This window comes from Condylura cristata, unplaced genomic scaffold (genome assembly GCF_000260355.1).
Source record: "Condylura cristata isolate star-nosed mole 26May11 unplaced genomic scaffold, ConCri1.0 scaffold00002, whole genome shotgun sequence".
In the NCBI taxonomy this organism is placed as follows: Eukaryota; Metazoa; Chordata; class Mammalia; order Eulipotyphla; family Talpidae; genus Condylura; species Condylura cristata.
In genome coordinates, this window is record NW_004567103.1 from 49,853,997 (window position 1) to 49,876,828 (window position 22,832).

The following is a 22,832-nucleotide window of genomic DNA, read 5'->3' on the forward strand; positions in this document are numbered from 1 at the left end:
GAGGTGCAGGGGCAGTGAGAGGACTCACCAGAGACAGATTGGGGAGCAGAACTGGCAGATCGACAAAGTATACATGCTGAGGGGTGCAGTCAGGGAGTCAGGAAAAGTCTGCCATGCCATGTGGGTCACCTCTGGGGCAGGAGATCAAACTCATGCTGAAGCAGCTGTAGCTGGCTTGTAGTGCTGTGTGCTAACCTGTTGCACCACCAGAAGGTCTCACATGTTAATTTTTAGTGATGCACATCTGAAACTATTTACCACTAAATAGTTTTAGTGTACTTTTTCAATTCAAATATTTTATTAAACACCCTGTTGTTATCGGGACCTCCCTGGTGGCCTAGGGGTTAAATTTCAGCACTACCACACTAAAGCCTGGGTTCAACCTGCAGCCAGGAAGCTAACCAGCATATGGCCTCCTACCTTGCCCACTGCTCCCCTCAGCAGTGCATTTCAGTAAATCCACCTGCTCTGCTCCCCACTGTGTCTCTGGTGGGTCTTCTCAGGCCCTGCACCTCTGGTCTACACCTCACTTCTTCTGCACATACACACACACATTGTTATATATTGGTTGTGCCACTATAGATTGAATAAAACAAAGCCTTTGTTCTCTTGTAATTCTTAATGAAACACCTATAAGGATTGACATAAAATGTGTAAAATAAAGAGAATTAGAGAAAAATAATAAAATATAGGACAAATAGGTGAGACCCTTAAATAATGTCATGTGAAATCTCAACTTACTCAGGAATGAATGGAAAAGTGAGTGAGTACATGACTAGGGAGAAAATCAAGTAGGTTTGCCATGAAAATTCAGTGCTATTATTGGGCATGGTGAAGGAAAAAGTGGGTTCCTGTCTATTTCTATTTCTCTACCAGGGTAAATGTGACAGACAGACTTACCATGAAACAAGAGAAAAGAAATGCATACTGATCTATGAATTTTACTGAAAGTGCATAAAGACTTTAATCCAATGATTCTACTGCATTATTATAATAAGCATAAATATACTATAAAGTTAAATGTAAAGAGCTACATGAATTAAAAAAAAATTCTGAAAAGCCAAGTCTTAATTACTTATGTAACACCTCACCTTCTCAACCCACCAATCCATATAAAGCTCATGTTTTCTATAGTGCATCATTAAACCAAATTTCCTCACCAAATTTGGGGAAGATTCTAAATCTATTTGGGGTGATTTTGAAATAAATAAGATGTGATATAAATGTTATGCATAACAAATGTTGCTACTTGAGAATTGGCCAAGACAGGTATACCTAGCAGTGATGACAGATGCTAGATCCTTCATAAGTGAAGTGTGTGTACCTAAAATAGTATCCACAAATGTGTTGTAATATTCTAGAAAATATGTCAAGACTCACTGCAAAGAGAAGTCACTTCATTATTCGTTGCTTAGAGGGAGTGGGGCACTTCATCTGAAACAATGATATGGAATACCTATTGCTATTCCTGGATGTAATTATGAAAAAAAAGGGAGAAATGTCAAGCCAAAATATTCATGAGGATGTCATCAAAAATGTCAATGATCCATTTTGAAAGCAATTCCATAAACCTGGTTCTTTAAGGCCAGACAGATATAATGAGAGAATAGAATGTCCCCATTACCTCAAGAATTAGGGAGAAAGAGATAGAATGGAAGTGGGGGGTAGAACACAGAGATCACCATTATCTGAATAACTTAGTGTAGAAGAGCCAGCAGATATAATCCTCAAGAAAGCTAGAATACTAGTGAGGGCGTGAAGGTATGACTGGAAATTAGAAGCCAAAGCCTCATGATAGCCTTTCCCACTTGTCTCCTTTGGTTTAGGGGAAATAGCACAATTAGAGGCATGGCAGTATACAATGAGGATGATAATAATAATAATAAAAGAAATTGAATAACACACCATGGGAATCCCAAATAGGAAGAGCTTAATTAACTAGATTTCTCTCAGGGGTATCTGTATTTATAGACATTCCCATAGTAGAAAATGGAAGCTTTTGCCCTTTTAAGGAACTGTAGAAAAACTGAAATGCTGAGGGTAATGCAGGAACAGCAGGTCTTTGCTGATGTGCTAAAGATAAAGACTGCCTGTCCTCTTCCTTATCCTAAACATGCTAGTTCAGTTTTGTTTTGTTTTTCAACCTTTCTCATGAGATAAAGAAAAAAGTTCCACAGTTCCTCAAGACAGAAGCTATTTCTTCTTTGCTCAGGACTCTCACTGCCGGTGCATTTGGGAGTTAATAAATGTTTTCTAAATTGAACAAATCATAAAGAAAAATGGAAGGCAAGCAGCAGTGTTAGGTCATAAATTTAATTAAGGTGAGAGAAGGAAACTCTAAAATCAATCAGAGAAGAAAATAGAAGGGAGGGTGGAGAGAAAAAGCAAGAGGGGGAAAAAAGTACGGAAACATTAAGATGACACAGAAAAGAAAATGGAATAATAAAATTATTGTTCTTTCAGGTACCATAAATGAAATTAAAAAATAATGTTGTGAGCTCCCTAAGAGAAAGTGTTACATTCTGAGTAATTGCTAGTAATTCATAACAACTGAGTTTAAGGTTAATAATAATTTTATATTATGCACTTATAATTTATATTATAATTATAAGATAATTGTAATTATAATGGTTATCATTATTTAGACTTATAATATTGCCAAAAGATATTGGTTGTTGACAATAAATTATTTTCGTAATTCATAATACAACATTGATGTGCAAAGCAGATAAATGTCATTCATTGTACATCTGTGACCCAGGGATATCCTCATTTAGAAAATTTGGGGTAAGTCCTAATACTAAGGGCTTTGGTGTTCCTTGTGGTTTTTATGGAATAATTTTACCAGGTAGCCAAAAAGTCCCCAAAGCTTAGTATTCATGATGTCCATATCTTCAAACCCACTGGCACTCATTAAGTGGCTGCTTTCTCCTTTGTTTTGTCCTTTTGCCACAAACATACACACACACAAAAAAAACCAGAACAGTTGAATGTGTAACAGTCAGGTTTGTTATCTACCATCCTTCTCTCCTGACATTTAAAGAGGTAAATTTGTCTTCTGTCCTGGGCAACAGAGACAATAGAGTGATATGAAAAAGGGAGCTCTGGACTGCTGCAGAGAGTTCTTTTGGAATCCATTTAGATACGCATAGGAAACAGAAGGCAGTTTCCTGTCTGATTGTTGTTTTATATATCCTGTTTCCAGGCCCCTTTAGGGCATACCACCCTCTGATAGAATGGCTCTACCCAATGCAACATATGGTATTAGAGCAGCTTCTAATTAATACATATTAATATTAATGCAAATAATTTATTCATTTATTTAATTGAAAGCACAATTAAAATCTTGTTCTGTTATGATATAACATTTAATGAGTCCAATAATTGATACATGTGAAATAACTAAGATAATGGGTCGCAATTAAATATCACTTTGGAATATATATGAGCAGATTCTGTACTATATCTGTGACAGATCTCAAACAATTTTATACACATTTCTACTTACTGTACTGAACTAAAGGATTTGACATGTTCTACATTATAAACTCTTGAAATGTTCAAAAATCATTTCAAAAACACAAGGTCAATAAATAGCCAGAAAAATCTAGAAGTCAGTTATTTATTTGCAGTTAATAATGCATTATGTATTTGTAAGTGGCTAAAAGAATAGATCTTAAAAGTCTGATGTCTTGAAAACAATGTGCAACTACCTACTGTCATGAATATTAGCTAGTGTTAAGGTGGTGGTCACTTTGCAATGTGTACAAACATGACACCATTATGTTGTAGACCTTAAACTGATGTTATATGTCAATTACACCTCAATAAAACAACAGTAATAAAACTACTACCATTTTACAAGCAGTTAGATATATGACACTCTGTATTTAAACTGACAAAGTCTCAACAAGGTTGTATTGACATATTTGGTTCACATTTAACTGATATGAATTTGGGACTCACATTATTAGCATATTAATGTGAATCTACCCTGGGGTTAAACAATGGACCATCTTTTCCATCTCTAATTTTGACCTAAGAAAGCAAGTAATTTATTTCTTCTTTTCAGTATAAACTAAGAATTTTAATGTTTGAAAATTTTAACTGTGGTAAGACTGGCTTATATCATTGTATATGACTTAGTAGCATAGGATCACTCTGTTTAGGTAAGTGTTACCACACCACACCCACCACAAAACACCCTTAGTCCTCCATTATAATCCATTGTGTTCCTTTCTCACTTTGCTCTCCCTCCTCTGCCTCTGGCAGCTTCAGTTCTACGGGGTCAACTGATGAGTGAACCTCTCACAGTACATGCAAACTTCTGTATGGATTTTTTTGAAGCAAGGATTTATATATTCATGAGAAACAGATACTGTCAAATGTTACCAATTCTGGTGATATCTAGAGTGATTAAATATACAATGAAATCAACCACATGCATATACATCTATCCTATCAGCTTCTCACATGGTTTTAATACATCAGTCATGCCACACTTCATTTAATGTCTTTCATCTAGTGGGTTTTTAGTATATATTTGCTTTTGATAATGATGGTAAAGTCCAAGTCATGTTCTTATTTTTCAGACTATGATCCCCTTTTATTTTTCAAGTTCTTCTCTAAGCCAGCAAAGTTTTAATTCTCTCTCATCATGACAATAAAATTGTCACTGTGATCAGTTCACACATAAAATTGCCCAAGGCTAGCAAATAAATTCCTTCCCTGAATGCAAGCTTGCCTCATTCTCATCCTATACTGATGACATGAAGGTCATCTTGTATATCATCTGTCCCATTTGTCAACCAAATGGTCTCGAAGAACAGGGCATCTAAATTTTGCCAACTATTTTGCTATCTACTCCTAGTTCATGATTAAGACAGAGATGGCAAGATCTTATTCTTAACAATGGGGAGACTAAGCTTTTACTCTCTTCCAAAACAGGATTTTTAAATGAGTCAAAAGAACAGGCATCTAAAGCATTTAGAACAGATCTTATCCCAGTATACATTCTTTTATGTGTATGTGACTCCAGATGTTTCTATTCTTATATCTATGAAAAATAGCCACTTAAATTCTGTACTTGTATTTATGACAAATATGTACTTCTTCCTTAATGAGTATACGAATTCAAATACGCATATTTCTAAATATACATTTTATTCATTTATGTGAGAAAATAAGAAAATCAGAAACTGCAAGTAAACATAATCTGACTGTCTAGCTTTTAGAACATGGTATATACCATTCTTCTTAGTACATCAATAGTCAAGCCACACCTCAAGCATACATAGGGAAAATGATTTCTTTTTATCTGATACGTTCCATAGGAACTTTCAGTGCTTTGGATATCTATAGTTTAGCTTTCTAATATATATCATATATCATTTGTATGTTTTTTCTAATAATTTAAGTGCTATAGGGATATAAGTTTAGACTGCAAGAAAGGCATCATAGTCCTGTCTTATAAAGGAGAGATACCATGAACAGTTGGTATATATTGATAATATACTGATGCATTATTATTTTAATAAAATGAGATATTAACAGAAACAATAAATTCACCATTTTCAGTTTTCACTTTATAATCTTTACTTGGTATCTTGTATAATAGAACTACCTAATTCTTTTATTGAAGAACAATATCAGATTCCATTATATGGATTTACTATAATTTATTAAATCATATTGGAATTGTTTGAAAGGTTTTCAAATCCTCACTTATATAACTGATATATCACTACATAGTCTTCATAGATTTATGTGAAGGTTTCTGTAAAAGTTCAAAGATGGAAGAGTGAAAGAAATTCATGTTTAATAAACATGTCAATACAAATAACCCTCAAACACATTATAAAGAATGTATATCTATCCACCTATGAGTCCTTTAGATATATTTGTCATTTAACATTTTACAAAAACAAATTTTAAATCAGGTGTTATAAACTCTCATGACTTCAGAGCCAGATAGATAACAAAATGGGTAAATAGTACAAATTAAGAAAATAAGTAGTAGGTTCCTTCTAAAAATAGACCTGAAGCTAATGTAACATGTGTTGTTATGTCAGCAAATTTAACTTAAAAAATTTTTTTGATAGCCAAACAAAACATATCTTCAGTTCTCAGAGTACCAGGTTTTAGTCCTTGAATTAGTGGAAAACACCCAATTTTGAGCCTTTAATTTTAAAGCACAGAAAGTAATATAGTCCTTGATAAGATAATTTCACTATACATACATATCTATATATTTATATATATATACACATACACACTAATTTTAGCTTTGTAATTTTTTCAAATTTTACAATTATGAGAACTCATTCTCTGAGATTTTGGATCCATTGTATGTTATATTGATTTTAACAATATATACATTCTATAGTAGATCTATTGAAAACTATAATATATTTTTGTATTTTGCTCACATACAAACACATCTCCTAACTCTTGTTAACACAGTATAAATCCTTCAAATGTAAACATGTTTGTTTTGATATTTTTATAATCCACATATAAGCAATAGAAGAAAGGAAATGGAAATACCCTACTTGTTTTCAATATAAGCAATACCCTGCTGAGATTTATATTTGACCTAGTAAAAGATCCTTGAGAAGAATAAAGAAATTCCATTATTTTAGCTTGATAAAAAAACAGAAGAGGAAAACTCTAGTTTTCTTTTGATAACAGTAGTTATCTTATGGTGTGGAAAAGGGGTGAAGGCCACGGAGAAAATTGGTTCTGCTCTCATTTTTCTAGTCCCACTGCATCAATAAACCTCAACATGGAGCACACAATGTGTGCACAAGGCAGCTTGGCCTCTTTTAACACTTTGGCATGACCTTTAGCCTTAAGAGATTGTCAGCGAGAGCTGACTGAGTAAGGGATCCCCACTGCTACAGGATGCATCAAAATGGGTTTTGAAGCAGAATAGCTCCTCACTTCATCTGAGATGATGATAATGATGAGTTTGGAAACAAATCAGTCATGCTTAGAAATAAATCAGAGTTTGGAAAAAATCAGTCATGTTTTTCTAATTGTATTTTTATAATTTTTACTGTAATTTAGGTCAAAGATCTTTCTTTAGAGACCTAAAAAAATTAAAATAGCTTAAAATTGCAATCTTTTTTTTTAAACACTTCCAATATGTATCTAATAACAAAAAGTAAGCTACAACGTCTTCTGTCTGTAAACTAAATGGTTAAGTGATATTACCAAGTGGAAACAAATTGAAGACAACTCCTTAAATGTTCCTGTTCAAAATATATCATATAGGGCCCTCCCTGGTGATGCAATGGATTAAAGCACAGCACTGCAAAGCTGGCTGCAGCTTCTTAGGTGCAAGTTCTATACCCTACCCCAGAGGTGACCCACGTGGGACAGCAGACATCTCCTGTCTCATTCACTGCTCCCCTCAGCACTGTACTTCATCAATCTGCCTGTTCTGCTCCCCACTCTGACTCTGGTGAATCCTCTCATTATCCCCGTACCCAGTTCTGTATGCATAAATAAGTCATATTTAAAAAATCATATTATCCAGTTTTGAATAATCATTCTCAAGGAGAAAAAAAGTTTATCCTAAGTAAGGTATTTTTTTTAGGTGTTCTTAAATGGATTCCATCTGTTTTTATTTTTTATTAACATATGAGGCCATATGAGAAATAGCTCATACCGTGTATTCCTTTCTTTTGACTCTTAACTGTAATCCTGAGTGAGATAAAAATAACATTGTTTCAGGAAATGTATGCCTTAGAGTATAACAGAATTGTCCAAGACTAACATAAAATTTTAGACACTTATTTTTCTCTTGCTGTTAAAAACCTAAAGAAAAAGCAAAATTAGAATCAGTATGCTGCTTGAAATAGAGACAGGAAAACATAAAGCTATTGTACTTTATAAGAAAATGAATCCAAAATGATTTCCTAAATTCATCATATTCATAAAGATTTCTTAAAAACTAATTAGAAAAGATTCTTTTCCAACATCTGATGCTGTTTTGAGAATATATTTTAAATTTGCCCTGCAAACAACATCCAAACCTAGCTTGTAAACACTTGATTCACTTTTCTGTTCATTTATCCTGGTCAAACCACAAAAGATGACTTTTCTTGTGCAGAATTATAGATAATTGTAATTGTAATTTTATTAAAAATAAAAGGCTCAAGCACTAGAAGGTAATCAAACTTATTTGAATGAATTATTCTCTCTCATTTAGATTTCTGGACTTGTGTCAGATGAGTATTAGAACAGTTTGACAGCTATCCCAATGCACATCTATATGTAAAATATGAATTGTGCAGTTTCTTGTAAAAGAATTTTTAAAGGACCTTGGAGTTTTGAACTTGTAGAAGTGGGATCTACAAATATACCCTATCTTCAAAATTACATTTGTTTTGAATATGTATACTCCCTTTTATAAATCCTCATAGATCTTCTAGTTTATGACGATATTTTAACTTTCTTTGTGAATTTCTAAACATGCATCTGCTTAAATATCATATTCCTCATGATTTAAAAACATTTGCAACCTTGAAAGTTATGTTAGTATGGATTTTCTTCTCTACTGCTTTCCATTTTTTTCTCTCTCAAATTCCCTCAAATGCTCATACACTTCAAGGTTAGTAAACATGATAAAAAGATAATTTTCTACCTAAATCTGAATCTTTAATCACTTCATATCTAATTTTATGAACACGAACATGAGTTTGTTTTAACTTTAACTTCATTTAAGTTCAACAGAGTCCCTATGTGCCCAACACTTTGCTATATGCTGATATAAATAATGCATTCTCCATGTCATCATGAAGCTTCAGAGAAACAATCTAAGCATTTTAAATAATACATCCCCACCAGTTTGTTTCTGTATGCATTCTACTCCTACTTATTTAGATACTTGTATTTATATATAATATAATGCAATATGCTATAAATATACTAGCTTATGAACACTTAATCATAAAACTTAAAAATAATGTAGAAACATAAAAATAAACATTAATGTTTCTCAATCAATTTTGGTCACACCAGAAGTTATACTTTCAGAGGTCACTAGTCTAACTGGATGATAACATATAGGTAAGTAATTTGAATCAAGTGGTCAATTACTTTGTATATAGTAAACATGATATGTTAGAACGCAGAAAAGATTTCCTGAAAGATTCATTAGATCTAGCCCTTTCAGTATAAAAGGAGTTAGTGAAGCACAGAAAAGAGAAAGAGATAGTTCAGAAGACATTTCAAACAGAACCAGCATCTATGTGAAGACAGAAAGGTATGAAACATAGGGATAATTATAAAAGAGCTCAGACCTGATGAAATAGACAATTAAGGTTGATCATAGTGAGTGAAGATGAGGAAGAATGCAGAAGTCAGATAATTGAGACAAGAATCTTTCATTTTATCAATGTATGGGAAGTTTTTGATGAAATTTAAGAGAATAAATGAAGGTCATGATCAGCTGTTTAAGTTGACTTCAGAACAGCCATATTGAGAAATGGCTTGAAGAGACACAAATGAAATTAGAGAAATCCACGAAGAAGAAGCTGTCACTTTATCCAGGTGATAGATGAAAAGTAATAGAATTAAGCCTGTGGCAGAGAGAATGTAGCTCTTAGGAGAGGATGACTAAAATGAAGAATAAACTCAGTGGAATTTGGGCATAACATTCTGAATGTGTCTGGTGAATAAAAAGGAGTAACCCTGTTACTTCACATTTTTGTGTCTTAGGTCACAAAAATGAGATGGTGAATACAGTAGTAGTAAAAGATCTGGTATAGGAAGAGGTAAGGAGGTTTTGAAAAATTTACATGAAAATCATGAGCATTTAGAAATTAATAAAGAAAAAGAACACATCACTAACCATTCTATGAAATGATTTTTATTTGAAATACTACTTATAATATTAATATTTACATTATAATACTATCATATATTATAAATATTTTGGTATAATGCTCCCTATTTATGTCTCCCTATTTAAGGGTGATCATTATATCTGGTAATGTGCATTTTATATAGTTAAGATTGGAGGAAAGAAAGTAAGGAAATTGATAGTTGTAGATGGTGGGGGGGATTGCAAAGAATCAAAAGTAGCTGCCACACAATGACCTCAATTTTCTTGTTAAAATAGCAGTGCACTGACAGTGAAAGAGAGTGATTGTGTAGTCTGAGGAGGGTAATAAACTTCTGAAATAGTGACTGACCATAATCAGAGAGAAAGGATTAGTGAATGCTATTGAAGGCCTAACTCAGATTAGAAAACTTTAGTCTGCAGAATGGTCTGATTTGTTCCTGTAACCCTCATGTACCTGGATGTGCTTGAAAAGAGGGTTCACTCTCTCTTGGATTCCATGTTGCATTGGTGGACATGCTGAGAAATATAGAGGATAAGCTGCTGGTGTCCAAGCTAATTGCCAAACATGGAAAGATTAAAGTCACACAGAATTCTTTGAAAAAGAAATAGAAGGCAAAGTTCATTTGTAAACTTACATGACTCCTGACTTAACCTTATATTTTTATCATATATTTCCTTTTCCCTATGTCCCTCACTTATTGTATATTCACTTTCATTATCTTGTACAACATGTTTTAGATACAAGTCCAGGCAAAAGCAAATAAAAGGTAACTAAAAACACACATGGAGAAACAAAAGTGAATTTTACTTTAACAAGAAAGGCTGGAATTTAGTGTCTCCGTTGAGTCATTGAATTTGAGAATGAGATGTTGCAGGTGCTCAGGAAATTTTGTGGTTGATACAGACTGGACATTTATTAAGGTTATGGAGGTTAGGGTTTAACCAGAGGTACTCATGGGTTAATTTGCCCCAAGGAATCTTTGCATAATGCCAGAGGACATTTTTGATTTTTATAACTTGGGTGTGGGATCCTACCTGTCACCTGGTGCCTGGGATGATACTAAACATCCTATAAGGCACAAAATAGCTCCCACAATAAGCAGCTGGATCAAAGATCAAAATATCAGTAGTGCTGAGGTTGAGAAACTTGATAAGACCAATTCTTTGTAAGAACAATGGAAGAATGAGAATGGTATGAAAGTCACCATGATAAAGTGGGAGAAGAGGAACACCCAAAGTATAGGCATGTCAATGATGGGAGATTCAAAGACGCGTATTTGCAAGTGTAGTCTGTGAGAAGAAGCAAGAGTCACTATTTGTACTGGAACAACTTATCACCAGTTGCATGGGAAACTGGATTGCCATATAAAACTTGCAAATGATTCCTCTAAGGTTTAGCTTTTATAAAACAAATATACAAAGGGAGGAAGAAAGAAAATTTAAGGGAAAGCACATGGTTTTGCTACTTGCTTTTGAAAAGTCATATTCCAGTAAGAGTCACTAACTCCTTTCTTCAACATTTCTAGATGAATGCAATAATGCTCAATATTGGTTTGTAAGTAATCTATCTCTGGACTGTGACACTTTATGAAAAGTCTTTATTTCCCATAACCTTCCACCAGCCTTCTGTATCTCTCATTATTTCTTTTTAAAAGATTTATTTTTATTTATCTATGCATACAAGAACTGAAGTGTAGATCAAAAGTCCAGAGGGTTAAGAGGATTGACCAGAGAGCAGAGTAGGAGCAGAGCAGGCAGATCTATTGAAATAGGCTGCTGAGGGAAGGAGCTGGCGAGACTGGAGAGACCTTCTGTGCCATGAGGGTCAGTTCTCTGGCTGGGGATTAAACTCATGTCCCTCCCAGTGGCTCATGAGCCACCAGAGAAGCCCCCTCTACTGATTTTCTTAAACAGACAATACCATTTGCCTCTTTTTGACCAACCTAACAGACTCTCTCTTCTCTGTACAAGGCAATATGTAATAAACACTCTGCTTTGGCTTAATTAAGATAGAGTCTCTAAACAACCATAACCTTTACATTGTACTTGCTTTTACTACTCCCTCAATGGACAATAAATTCCCTTCAGATGATGTACTATTTATTACACCTGCTTTTTTGAGATGGAAGGAGTTGCAACATTTAATAGGTTTTGAGATCTCCTAATTCAAAGCTTACTGTTTGTTTAGATGGTTATATATTCTTTCTCCATTGACTTACTAAAAATAAAAATATATATTGATATATTAACCTTTCTATTCTTCCCAGTAAACTCAAGACTGATTGACTTCTACGCTAATGTTATGTGTATGAGGAGTTCATCTAGTGTAGATGATTGCCAAAAAAGGGCAGGATCATCTATAAATGCTGTGACTTCTCCAAACGCTTGTGTTTAGCAACTGATACTTCTTAGGGAAATTCCAATTAAGTTGCCATCAAAAGAAATCTGATGACTCATTTGCTGATAATCACAAGTAGATTGATTTACTTTAATTTACAATTCTCTACATATCTTCTAATAAATCAAATATACAAAGGAGGACGTAGGTCCTTTCAAAATTTGGCATACTATGTGAATGAAGTGGTATTTTAATAATTTCTTTTAATCTTCAATCCCAATACTGAATGCTTTCCTAAAATAATGATAAAACAACAACAAAAAAAACCATACAAAGCCTTATAGCACTATGTATCTTCTAGAAATCCTTAACTACATAAGTTTATAACTAATCAATTGAAGAAAAATTAATTTTCCTCCAGATACAGATGAGTATTTCCAGTTCTTACTCCTATAGGAAGTAAATGGATTAATACACACACATATATTTCTTTATTACAAAATGTTTGAAAGTATTTCATGTAGTTTTAGTGAATGTATTGTCATTAAAAAATTTTTTTCTGGGCCCTCCCTGGTGGTGCAGCCGGTTAAAGCACAGCACTAAGAAGCTAAAGCCACTTCAGCATGAGTTCCATCTCCAGCCCTGAAGGTGACCCACATGACTCAGCAGACTTCTCCTGACCCGGCCGCTGCTCCCCTCAGCAGTGTACTTCATCAGTCAGCCTGTTCTCCTCCCCACTCTGTCTCTGATGAATCTTCTCACTGCCCTGGTACCTCTGGCCTATACCCCAGTTTTATATCCATAAATAAATAAATCTTTAAAAAAAACTTTCTTGGGCTCTCCCTGGTGGTGCAATGGGTTAAAGCACCACATTATGAAGCTCTCTGAAGCCACTGCAGCACAAGTTCGATTCCCCTACCAAGGAGGTGACCCACATGACATGGCAGACCTCTTCTGACCCGTCCACTGCTCCCCTCAGCAGTGTATTTCAGTAGATCTTCCTGTTCTGCTCCCCACACTGTCTCTAGTGAATCTTCTCATCCACCACACCTCTGGCCTGTACCCCAGTTCTGTAAGCCTAAATAAATAAATCTTAAAAAATTCTTTCTGGTAAAATTAATGAAGAGACACACTAGTTACTTTACATACACTAACAACCTTTACCTGAACAAATGATGATTTAGAAAACTTATCAGCAGATGCTGTATTTCATCCCACTTGTGTTTTGTTGGTATTATGTGTGCAAAGTATTTACCTCTTCTGTATAAATTATGTAGTACTAGTCATTAAAGTCTATTTAAAAATTCCACTCCTCCTTATCCTCTATATTCTCTTTCCTGTGTTCTCCTTCTCCATAGCACTATCACCATCTAAGAACACGTATAAGTTTAGTTTTTATCAGCTCTATATTTGTACCTAGTAGATTATAATTTCTATTTAATCAATGATATTAGTATGCTTTAATCACTGATATAGTAGGTACTTGATAAATTTGTTAAACAGTTGTGGCTGTTGCATAAATTAATTTAACCACTGTCTGACCACACAGTTAAACAACAGGTAACTTCAGTGACTTTCCCAAAAAGAAGTTTACTGTATTCCATTACTTGACTTGCTTTAAATCCCTAAAATATCACCTTTTTAAAGTTTTTTTTTTTTTTTAAATAAGCCTGATGTGTACAATTCCATTTCAAACAGAGTCTGGACTCCCACACCATAGCAGATCTTTTTACTCATCCAGCTACTATTTACATATGGATCCCTAAGAGATTTACAACATCAATTCCTTTCAAATCAATTTCCCTTTATGCTTTAGTAGGTCATGGGGGAAATGATTTAATTCTCTGGTGAGCTTAATAAAGCAGCTGAATATACTAGAATTTTAAAAAAATAAAACAGGTAAGCAATGCTCACCTTTATTCTTTTATAGGTGTTTACATAACTTTTCTATAGTATAAAATCTGCAGTTGTAGTTAAAAAAAAAAAAAGACTTTTTAAGAATCTCATGTTACTTACTGGTGTTGTACTTAGTCTATACCAAAAGGTCAGTTAGGTGTGACTAGCTCAACACTCCCACTGTTAAAACTCTCAGTATTCTAGGTTAATAAAAGCCATAATATGAATATATGAATAATCACCAAACAACTCCCGCTACAATTCATAATTCATTACATGCCTTTTTAAATCTAAATTGTTTTTTTTTAATGTGTTACTTGCATTAATAGTAAAATTAATTTCTGAGTAACATATTGGTTGGGTAATTCCTGAGAACATGAAACATGTCTTACTTATTTTGAAACAAGCTAAGCACTTAGCCCACTCTTTTATATATGGCAAGCTCCAAAGACATTTTACATGGAAAAAATCTTTGGATGAGTAAGGAAAAAATGAAGACATTAAAGAAAGCTTGATAAAGCCAATCAAATACAATGTCCTTAATTAATACTTTTTCATTAAAAATTATAAATATTTGGTAGTCATATTGTTTAAAATATAAAGTCAGCAATCATTCACTTTCTCAAGATATTCCAGTAGCACAAACCACTTTAATCTACATTGTAACTGAAGAACACAAATGAGTATTTTACATTAGTTTGTTATAATGAGCTGTTTAAAATGGTAGGTTTATTTTTTGCTCTAAAATACTCAGAAAATAGGGCCTCTCTGGTGGCACAATGGGTTAAATTGCAACACTATCAATCTATCCACAGCCACTGTAGCAAGAGATTGATCCCTTGCCAGGGGGCTAACCCACATGGCACAGCAGACCTCTCCTTTCTTGCCCACTGCTCCCTTCAGTCCATCTGCCTGTTACTCCTCCCTGCACCTCTGGCCTCTAGCCCAATTTTTTTATGCATAAATACTCAGAAAATATCACCAACTACCCTTTCACTTATTCATTCATTAATTACTGTTTTATTGAGGGCATATTTTCCCAGAAAAGTATAACTTGTTAATTGCACCTAGGAAAGTCAGGGAATATACTGAAAGAATTGTAGAATTGCTGATGAGCTATCCTTCTAAACTTTGAGTGTGTTGCACCTGAAGATACACAAGAAGCTAAAATTTACTAAATACGTGTTTTCTTAACAAATCAGAAATAAAATCTTATAGGGATGCCAAATGCTTATTTTTATGTTAACGATGTTACCTTTTAAAAATAAGTTGAGCAAACTTTAGTAATCAACTATTCACCACTAAAATCATCTTTTAACCATTCTCAACTGAACTAAATAATAAATTTCAGTTTTAAGTAACTTCAAAATCTTGACAAGACCTAATTTTACATTAACAATAACAACTTGGAAAAGTTACAATTTTATAGCTCATATCTGTGAAAGAATAAAAACTGCTAACCTTGAGATCTCATGAACTGCAATATCTTCTCGAAGACTCTATGCCTCTGAAAACATCTTTTCAGTCTGTTGATATCTCTTTATTTTCTCCTTAAAAAACAAAAATTATAATACGTTACATAAGATTATATTTTCCAATAGTAAAACTGACAAGGTATAAATATATAAAATATGACACAATGACAAGTCAAAAGGAATCTTGGAATATAAATGATATATCTCTATCAGTAGAATGATTGTATTGTATATAATTTGTGCAGAAAGAGGGCCTCTCTGGTGGTGGGGGTGTTAAAAGTCTCAGTGCTATCAAGCTATCACCAGCCACTATGGCCTCAGTTCGGTCCCCAGCCAGGGGAGGTGACCCACATGGAGCAGCCTGTCTCACTGCTCACTGCTCCCCTCAGCAGTGTATTTCTGTACATCTGTTCTGCCTGTTCTGCTCCCTACTCTGTCTCTGGTGAATCAACCCCACCCCCCACCTCTGGCCTACACCACAATTCTTATATGCATACAGAAAATAATAAATTAAAAAAAATTAATTCTAAAATTAACTCAAACATTTATATATTGCAGTTTTACGATAGCTAGGTTTTAAGAAAATAATTCAAACATAACATTCTCTTAAAAATGCTTTATAAAATATCTTGTTTTTAAAATTACAGTGCCATAACTTAAAATGATTATGTGATAATGTAAGGAAGTGATACTGTTCTGGCTGTAATGACACCTGTATTTTCCCATTTAAAATGTACAAATTTGGTCCTTTTGGGGGAACAAAGGGTTAAAGCAGTGCTGCAAGTTATCCCAACCACTTCAGTGTGAGTTCCATCCAGGGCGGGAGGTGATCCATATGGCTCAGCAGTGTTTTTCAGTCAATTTGCCTGTTCTGCTCCCCACTCTGTCTCTGGTGAATCCTGTCACTGCCCCCACACCTCTGGCCTGTACCCAAGTTCTGTATGGATAAATAAATCTTAAAAAAAGGTTTAAAATAAAATGTACAAAATCACTTTTTCCAAGGAATTAACAAGGCTTACATAAAAAAAAAAATTAGGTAAATCATATGTCTCTACACAAATGTAAAAAATGTGTGTGCAAACATGTGAGACTCACACACCTTTGGAGAGCAATAAACCTAGAAATGGTACCTCAGAAAAATCAGGAGACTACTATTTTTTTCTCACAAGACCTCTGGGCATAAAGTTCAGGGGGAAGTGCCATTTTGCCTGGAATCTGAAGTCGTTGCAGTGACCCAGACCTGTGCCCATTACAATGTTCACAGTGCTACTTGAGTGAAAGTCTAGTCCTATGGGTGGTCTCAGCCTGAAAATGACATATGAGATTGATGGTGGAAAAACATATCCATTACAAGAACTATGAAAAATATTCAAGGGGGGATGATATTTCCAGAAGACTCAGAACATACCTAGTAATATAAATGCAACACCATTTAGCCTCATAAATCTTTTATTGTACTCATCTAAAAAAACCCAATTTCTAATTATTAGTTTTCATGAAAAATAAGATTGAAGTAAACCTATATCATCATTTGAAATGTACACCTAACATTTAGAGTTCACATCTGGTCTGTTTTAATATCAGCAGTTCAACTTGAGAAATTCCATGAGAACCAGTGTTGGGGGGAGGGGGCAAAGAACAGGCACTCCACCCTACTTTCCACCCCACTAATAAGTGCTCTAGCAGCTGCCTCAGGCAACAAAGGTGAGAGATGATTCTGCTATTGGTAGAGTCGGGGGAGGCTCAAAAATGCAAAGGCTTCCTCTTCAAGTTCCATAGAAAAGACCTTCTTGCAGAATGTGGCCCTAACAACAATACCCCATGTCAGGTCTAAACCAGCAGCTCTGCACAAGTCACACCCTGACAGTCATTTAGACTTCTGAGCCTCAGTGAGACCACAAGGCACCCACCATGCATATGAGGCAAGTATGCCTTGCTCACTCTTTATTATTTATTTATTTATCTATTCATTCATTCATTCATTTACACCATGTGGACCCACAGTTCTTTAGAGGACACTACAGTAGGGACCCCAGGAGACCAACTCCATCAAGAATACGACAAAACAATGCACACCTGAGGGACAGTCTGGAGCCATTCAGGGGCACCAAAGAAGGTCAAGGCGAGACCTGTGAGGTTTGGCTCCTGGTGGGGCACACCTACTCTCTGAGCCCCACCCCCAGTACCATGAAGACAACTGTGGGACACAGCTGGGAAGAGCAAGCTAGCTTTAGCTTTGGTCCCTCCATGCCACAAGGAAGGGGCCAGAGGCATCCCATGCCCTCAGACTTCCACACACCAACAGGTGAGGAGGAGAGACTAGGGTCTACAGGTAGAGCCAGAAAGAAGCCCCATTACCCATGAATGGAGGTCCCTCGTCTGGTATGCGTTAGACTGACACAGGAAAGCACACCACCACATTGATGAGCATCAGTTTCTTACTTTTATAAATTTCTGAATCTTGTAGGGTAGAGGGAACGATGGAGAACACCTCTCTTTGTTCCAGTTTCCTAGGCTTCCTGGTTGCCCATGAAGGTTACTGCAACTGTTCTACAAATTCTAGCTTCCATTCAGAGTCAAGAAACTCACCATGTTTGTCAACCTTTCTCTAGAGTCAGTGAAACAGGTAACTCTTGTTGGCATGTTCCAATCAATAGCCATCAATAGCCATGCTAGACTTCAGGGAGATGGTTGAAGGTCAGCTCTCCATGGTAGCCTTGACTCAGCTTTAAGATCAGATTCTGGTCGTGTTTTTTTTGTTTGTTTTTTTTTTTAACCTCTAGGTGTTATTGAATTGCTATACTCACTTACATAATTTTACAATTTGGGGAATTCATCTGCAAGCTTCGCTATGTGTGCATGTTTCACTCACCCTCCATTAAGTCTCCTTCCTTCTCTTATCCTTCCTTCTACTTACCCAATCTCCTTTAGAATCCTGAATATTTTTCACAGAATCTAAGATTTATTCTTGTTTTGCCAGTTTATTTTCATTGTTTACTTATAGAATGCAAATGAGATCACTTAATAGAATCACTTCAATATCATCTATTTTGTCCCCAAAGATACAATTTTGTCTTTCAAAATAGTTGGGTGGTATTTCATTTAATAAAAATTCCATATTTTTTTTTATTTAGTTGTCTGGGGAGAGGAACATACATTGGTTCTATGACATGGCTATTGCAAACTATGCTGCGTGGACTTAGAGTACACCAATCTCTTCATATTGGTGTCTTCATAGTCTTTGCATAATTAAGTAGTAGAGGTGTTGCTGATCATATTTTTTATTTGAGGAATAGTCATACTGTTTTCCATAGACACTGCAGCATATTGCATTTTCACTAGTAGTAAGTTTTCCCCTTTTTGCCACATCCTCAGCAACATTTGTTTTCAGTCTTTCTGATATAAGCCATTATCACAGGGTTGATATAATAGTTTGTTGTAGGTTTGATTTGCATTTCCCTTATAAAATGTGATCATGATAATTTTTCATGTGCCTGTAGACTGCATGGCTTCTCTAGAAAGGTGTTTATTTAGGTTTTTTGCACACATGTTTCATTGGGTTGCTTTTTTTTTAAATTTTTAAATTCAATCAGTTCTTCATATATTTTGGAAATGAATCCCCTGTCAAATGAATTCTCTTAAAAAAATCCACTTGCCTTTTTGTTTCTGTTATGATTTCTTTCACTGTACATGAACTTTTCTACTTAAGAGTCTCATTTATTTCTTTTTATTTTGTTTGCTTATTATTGGAGTTGTGTCTCCAAATAGTTTTTGTTATTTTAAATATATAACTCAGTGTCTTTTAAAAAACCTTTAAGTCAGAAGGAGAAAGACAAATAGTAGATAATTTAACTCATCTATGGAATATAAAGAAAAAAAAAAACAAAGGGACAGATAAACCCAAACCAAAGCCAAGCCTAGAAATTTGAGTGTAGAACTGAGACAACCACAGGGGTGGGAGGGGCTGTGGTGAAAAAGGCGCTGGGTGGGGGGCAGCAATTCAAAGGACTATGCTAGAGGATCGCTGGCACTTTGTTGGTGGATGTAACGCAACATCTCTCTAATTAAGAACACTTTAGGGGTCCTCCTTGTGACCTAGGGGTTGAGTATCAGTTCTTTTACCACGATGGTGTGAGTTCAATCCCCTGCCAAAGAGCCAACCCTCACATGGCACAGCACAACTCTCTGTCTTGCAAGCTACCCCCTTCAGCAGTATATTTCAGTCAGTCCACATATTCTGCTCCCCACTCTGTCTCTGGTGAATCCTCTCACTCTCCACTCCTGAACCTCTGGCCTGTACCCCAATTCTTCTACACAAAAATAAACTTGAAAACAAAAAAAAACCTGTTCTTCTTAGAATCATAGCATTTGGGACTCCTAAGCTCATCACTTCTGCAAATTTGGCAGCCAAAAAATAATATTTCATATCCAAAAGAAATATCAATCTATGAGCACAAATAAAGAACTTGAATTTTAGTTCAGTGCAATAGTTTGATTGTAGTTTTAATTGCATCTCATAAAACAATACTGCAGGGTGTCTCAGCACTATGAAGTTATTAGCAGCCACTGCAGCATGAGTTTGATCCCTGGCCAGAGAGTTGACCTACATGGTGTGGCAGACCTTACCTGTCTTGCTGCTGCTCCCCTCATTAGTGTATTTTAGTCAGTCAGCCTGCTCTGCTTCCCTGCTCTGTCTCCTATGAATTCTCTCACCCCACTCCTTGTACCTATGGCCTGCACCCCAGCTCTTGTATGCATATATATTTAAAAAAATTGCATAATGGGACCCTCCCTGCTGGTGCAGCCAGTTAAAGCCTAAGAAGCTAAAGTCGCTTCCGCATGAGTTCGATCCCTGCCTGTCCGGGAGGTGATCCACATGGCACAGCAGACCTCTCCTGACCTGCCCGCTGCTCCTCTCCTCAGTGTACTTTGTCAGTCAGACTGTTCTGCTTCCCACTCTGTCTCTGGTGAAACCTCTCACCGCTCCTGTGCCTCTGGCCTGTACCCCAGTTCTGTATGCACAAATAAATAAGTCTTTAAAAAAATTCATAATGAATATGCCTGCCAGCAAAAGTGTAATTCACTCTGAAACACAACATCCTGACAAAAGTTAAAAAAAAAAAAAAGTAGGAAAAAGAATCTAGCAGGAAAGACCAAAGTGCCACATTAGGTCCCACCATAATTTTTTTTAAGAATTAAGCCCTACATGATAGTCACATTGATTCTATCTAGAACAGCTCCTTAAATAACAATATACTCTAATTCTCCACCTTAACACACATACTAAAGTACAATTATCAAAAATATAGGCAGCATTTAACTCACCTGTTTTATCATGTGACTAAAATGAGTTTTCATCTTTCTTAACATGTGCTAAAACATAATAAAATAATACCACACTATCAAAAAAAATGTCCGAAATGATAGCACTTATTCCTTTCATTTCAGCAAGAATGTAGTGTGGAACAGTCATGCAGTTCTGAGTTTACCAGTAAAGATGTTCTACCTATGTGCTTCATCTTTAACTCTCAGAGTAAGGATGTCGCCACCCTTTTCATCTGTCATATGAAGTCTCCATCTCTCTGAGGTACCAGTTCCTAAAACTCAAATATTCCTTGCCTGCTCCATTATTTATTAGAGTTGACAACCATTTGAATTTTCCATAAGCATGCTATTAATCTGATTGTTTTCTTCTTTGCTAACCTGTCTGATACTATTATGCAGCCCAAGAAGAACCCAGAAGGAAAAGGCTGACTAAAATGTGATCTTTATATACTTGAAATATTATGCAGCCATTACAAAGAATAAAATAGAAGCATTACAAATAACTTAGAGAATTCCATAAGGTATTTTTTAATGAAAAAAAAAAAAGACAAGGAAAGGTATAATATATAACATTACCCATTTTTTTTTTTACAAAAGACTTTAATCAGAATGCTTACACATTTATGATTATATGATACTGAAAAAAACATGAAAAGATATAAACTAGACTGTTTATGTAGAAGGGCAAGAGATATGAATTAAGGATAGAAGGGAAGAGGAATAAAAAGTTAAGCAATAGAGAAAAAGGAGAGTGAGGAACAGGAGGAGGAAAGAGGGAGAGGGGAAAAAAGAACATTAATCAAATTCTGTATTATTCATGACTAACCAATAATATTCAAAGTAATAATTTTGAAGCTGAATATTTTTTGGATATAGGTCCCACAATTTTTTGAAATAGAACTGACTTTGAGGGCCCTCTCTGGTGACTCATGGGGTTAAAGCACAGCACTATGAAGCTCTCCACAGCTACTGCAGCATGAGTTCAATTACCCACCAGGGAAGTACCTACATGGGGCAGTAGACCTCTCCTGTCTCACTGACTATTACTCTCAGCAGTGTATTCAATATCTCTGTTCTGCTCCACTCTGTCTCTGGTGAATCCTCTCACCCCCTGCATCTCTGGCTTGTACCCCAGCTCTTGTATGCATAAATAGATAAATATTTAAAAAGAAAATAAGCCAACTTTGAAAATATGAAATTGATTGTAGGGCTCCTTGATATCATAGGGAAAAAATGGAGAATTGCTGCTAGAATGCTCAAATTCCTAGGAAATGTATAAATTGTTACAGATGGTTTAAGAACACAGTTAAATTGCAGACTATGTTAGTCTGTGTACTTTCCTGCTCAGTTGCAGAAAATAGAAATCAAGCCTAAAAAAAGAAAAGCAATATTCACTGACAGGAATAAAACAGGGAGATCTTTACAGCATTTGTTCGCTCAACTTTTAATGAGGCAGCCTACAACACCTATCTTAATTGTCAAGGTGGGCTTTTCCAAACCACACTGTTATTGCCCTGAAGGATAGGAATGCCCAAATGAAGTCTTGAATGCTTACTTGCTGACAACTTTCATTCTCTTAAAAAAACAGAGGGCACAACTTGTTAAAGTGAAACACTACGAAGCTAGCCACAGCCACTTCAGTGAGAGTTCAATCTCTGGCTAGGGAGCTGACTCACATGGTGCAGCAGACCTCTCCTGTCTTACCTGCTGCTCTCCGCAGCAGTGTACTTCAGTAGATCTGTCTGTCCTGGTCACCACTTTGTGTCTGGTGAATCATCTCACCCCCCACACATCTGGCCTGTACCCCAGTTCTGTATGCATAAATAAATAAATCTTTAAAAAAAAAACAGGGAACAAATCACGAACTTTTTGTTACACAAAAATATAACCTAACCTCTCAGCCTCAGTAAGATGGAGTTTCACAAACATTCCCCTGTGTAAAGTG

The 22,832-nt window shown here is 35.4% G+C and overlaps 1 protein-coding gene across 1 annotated transcript in view; it reads right to left on the bottom strand.

Moving 5' to 3' along the window:
• The window catches only part of CSRNP3 (cysteine-serine-rich nuclear protein 3), a 165,261-nt gene that overhangs the window by 118,988 nt on the left and 23,441 nt on the right, over positions 1–22,832 (bottom strand). Inside the window, exon 3 of the mRNA XM_012725931.1 lies at positions 15,549–15,637. Within this exon, the coding sequence (XP_012581385.1) occupies positions 15,549–15,561 (13 nt within the window). The 5' untranslated portion in view covers positions 15,562–15,637. The remainder of the gene's footprint in view (positions 1–15,548; positions 15,638–22,832) is intronic.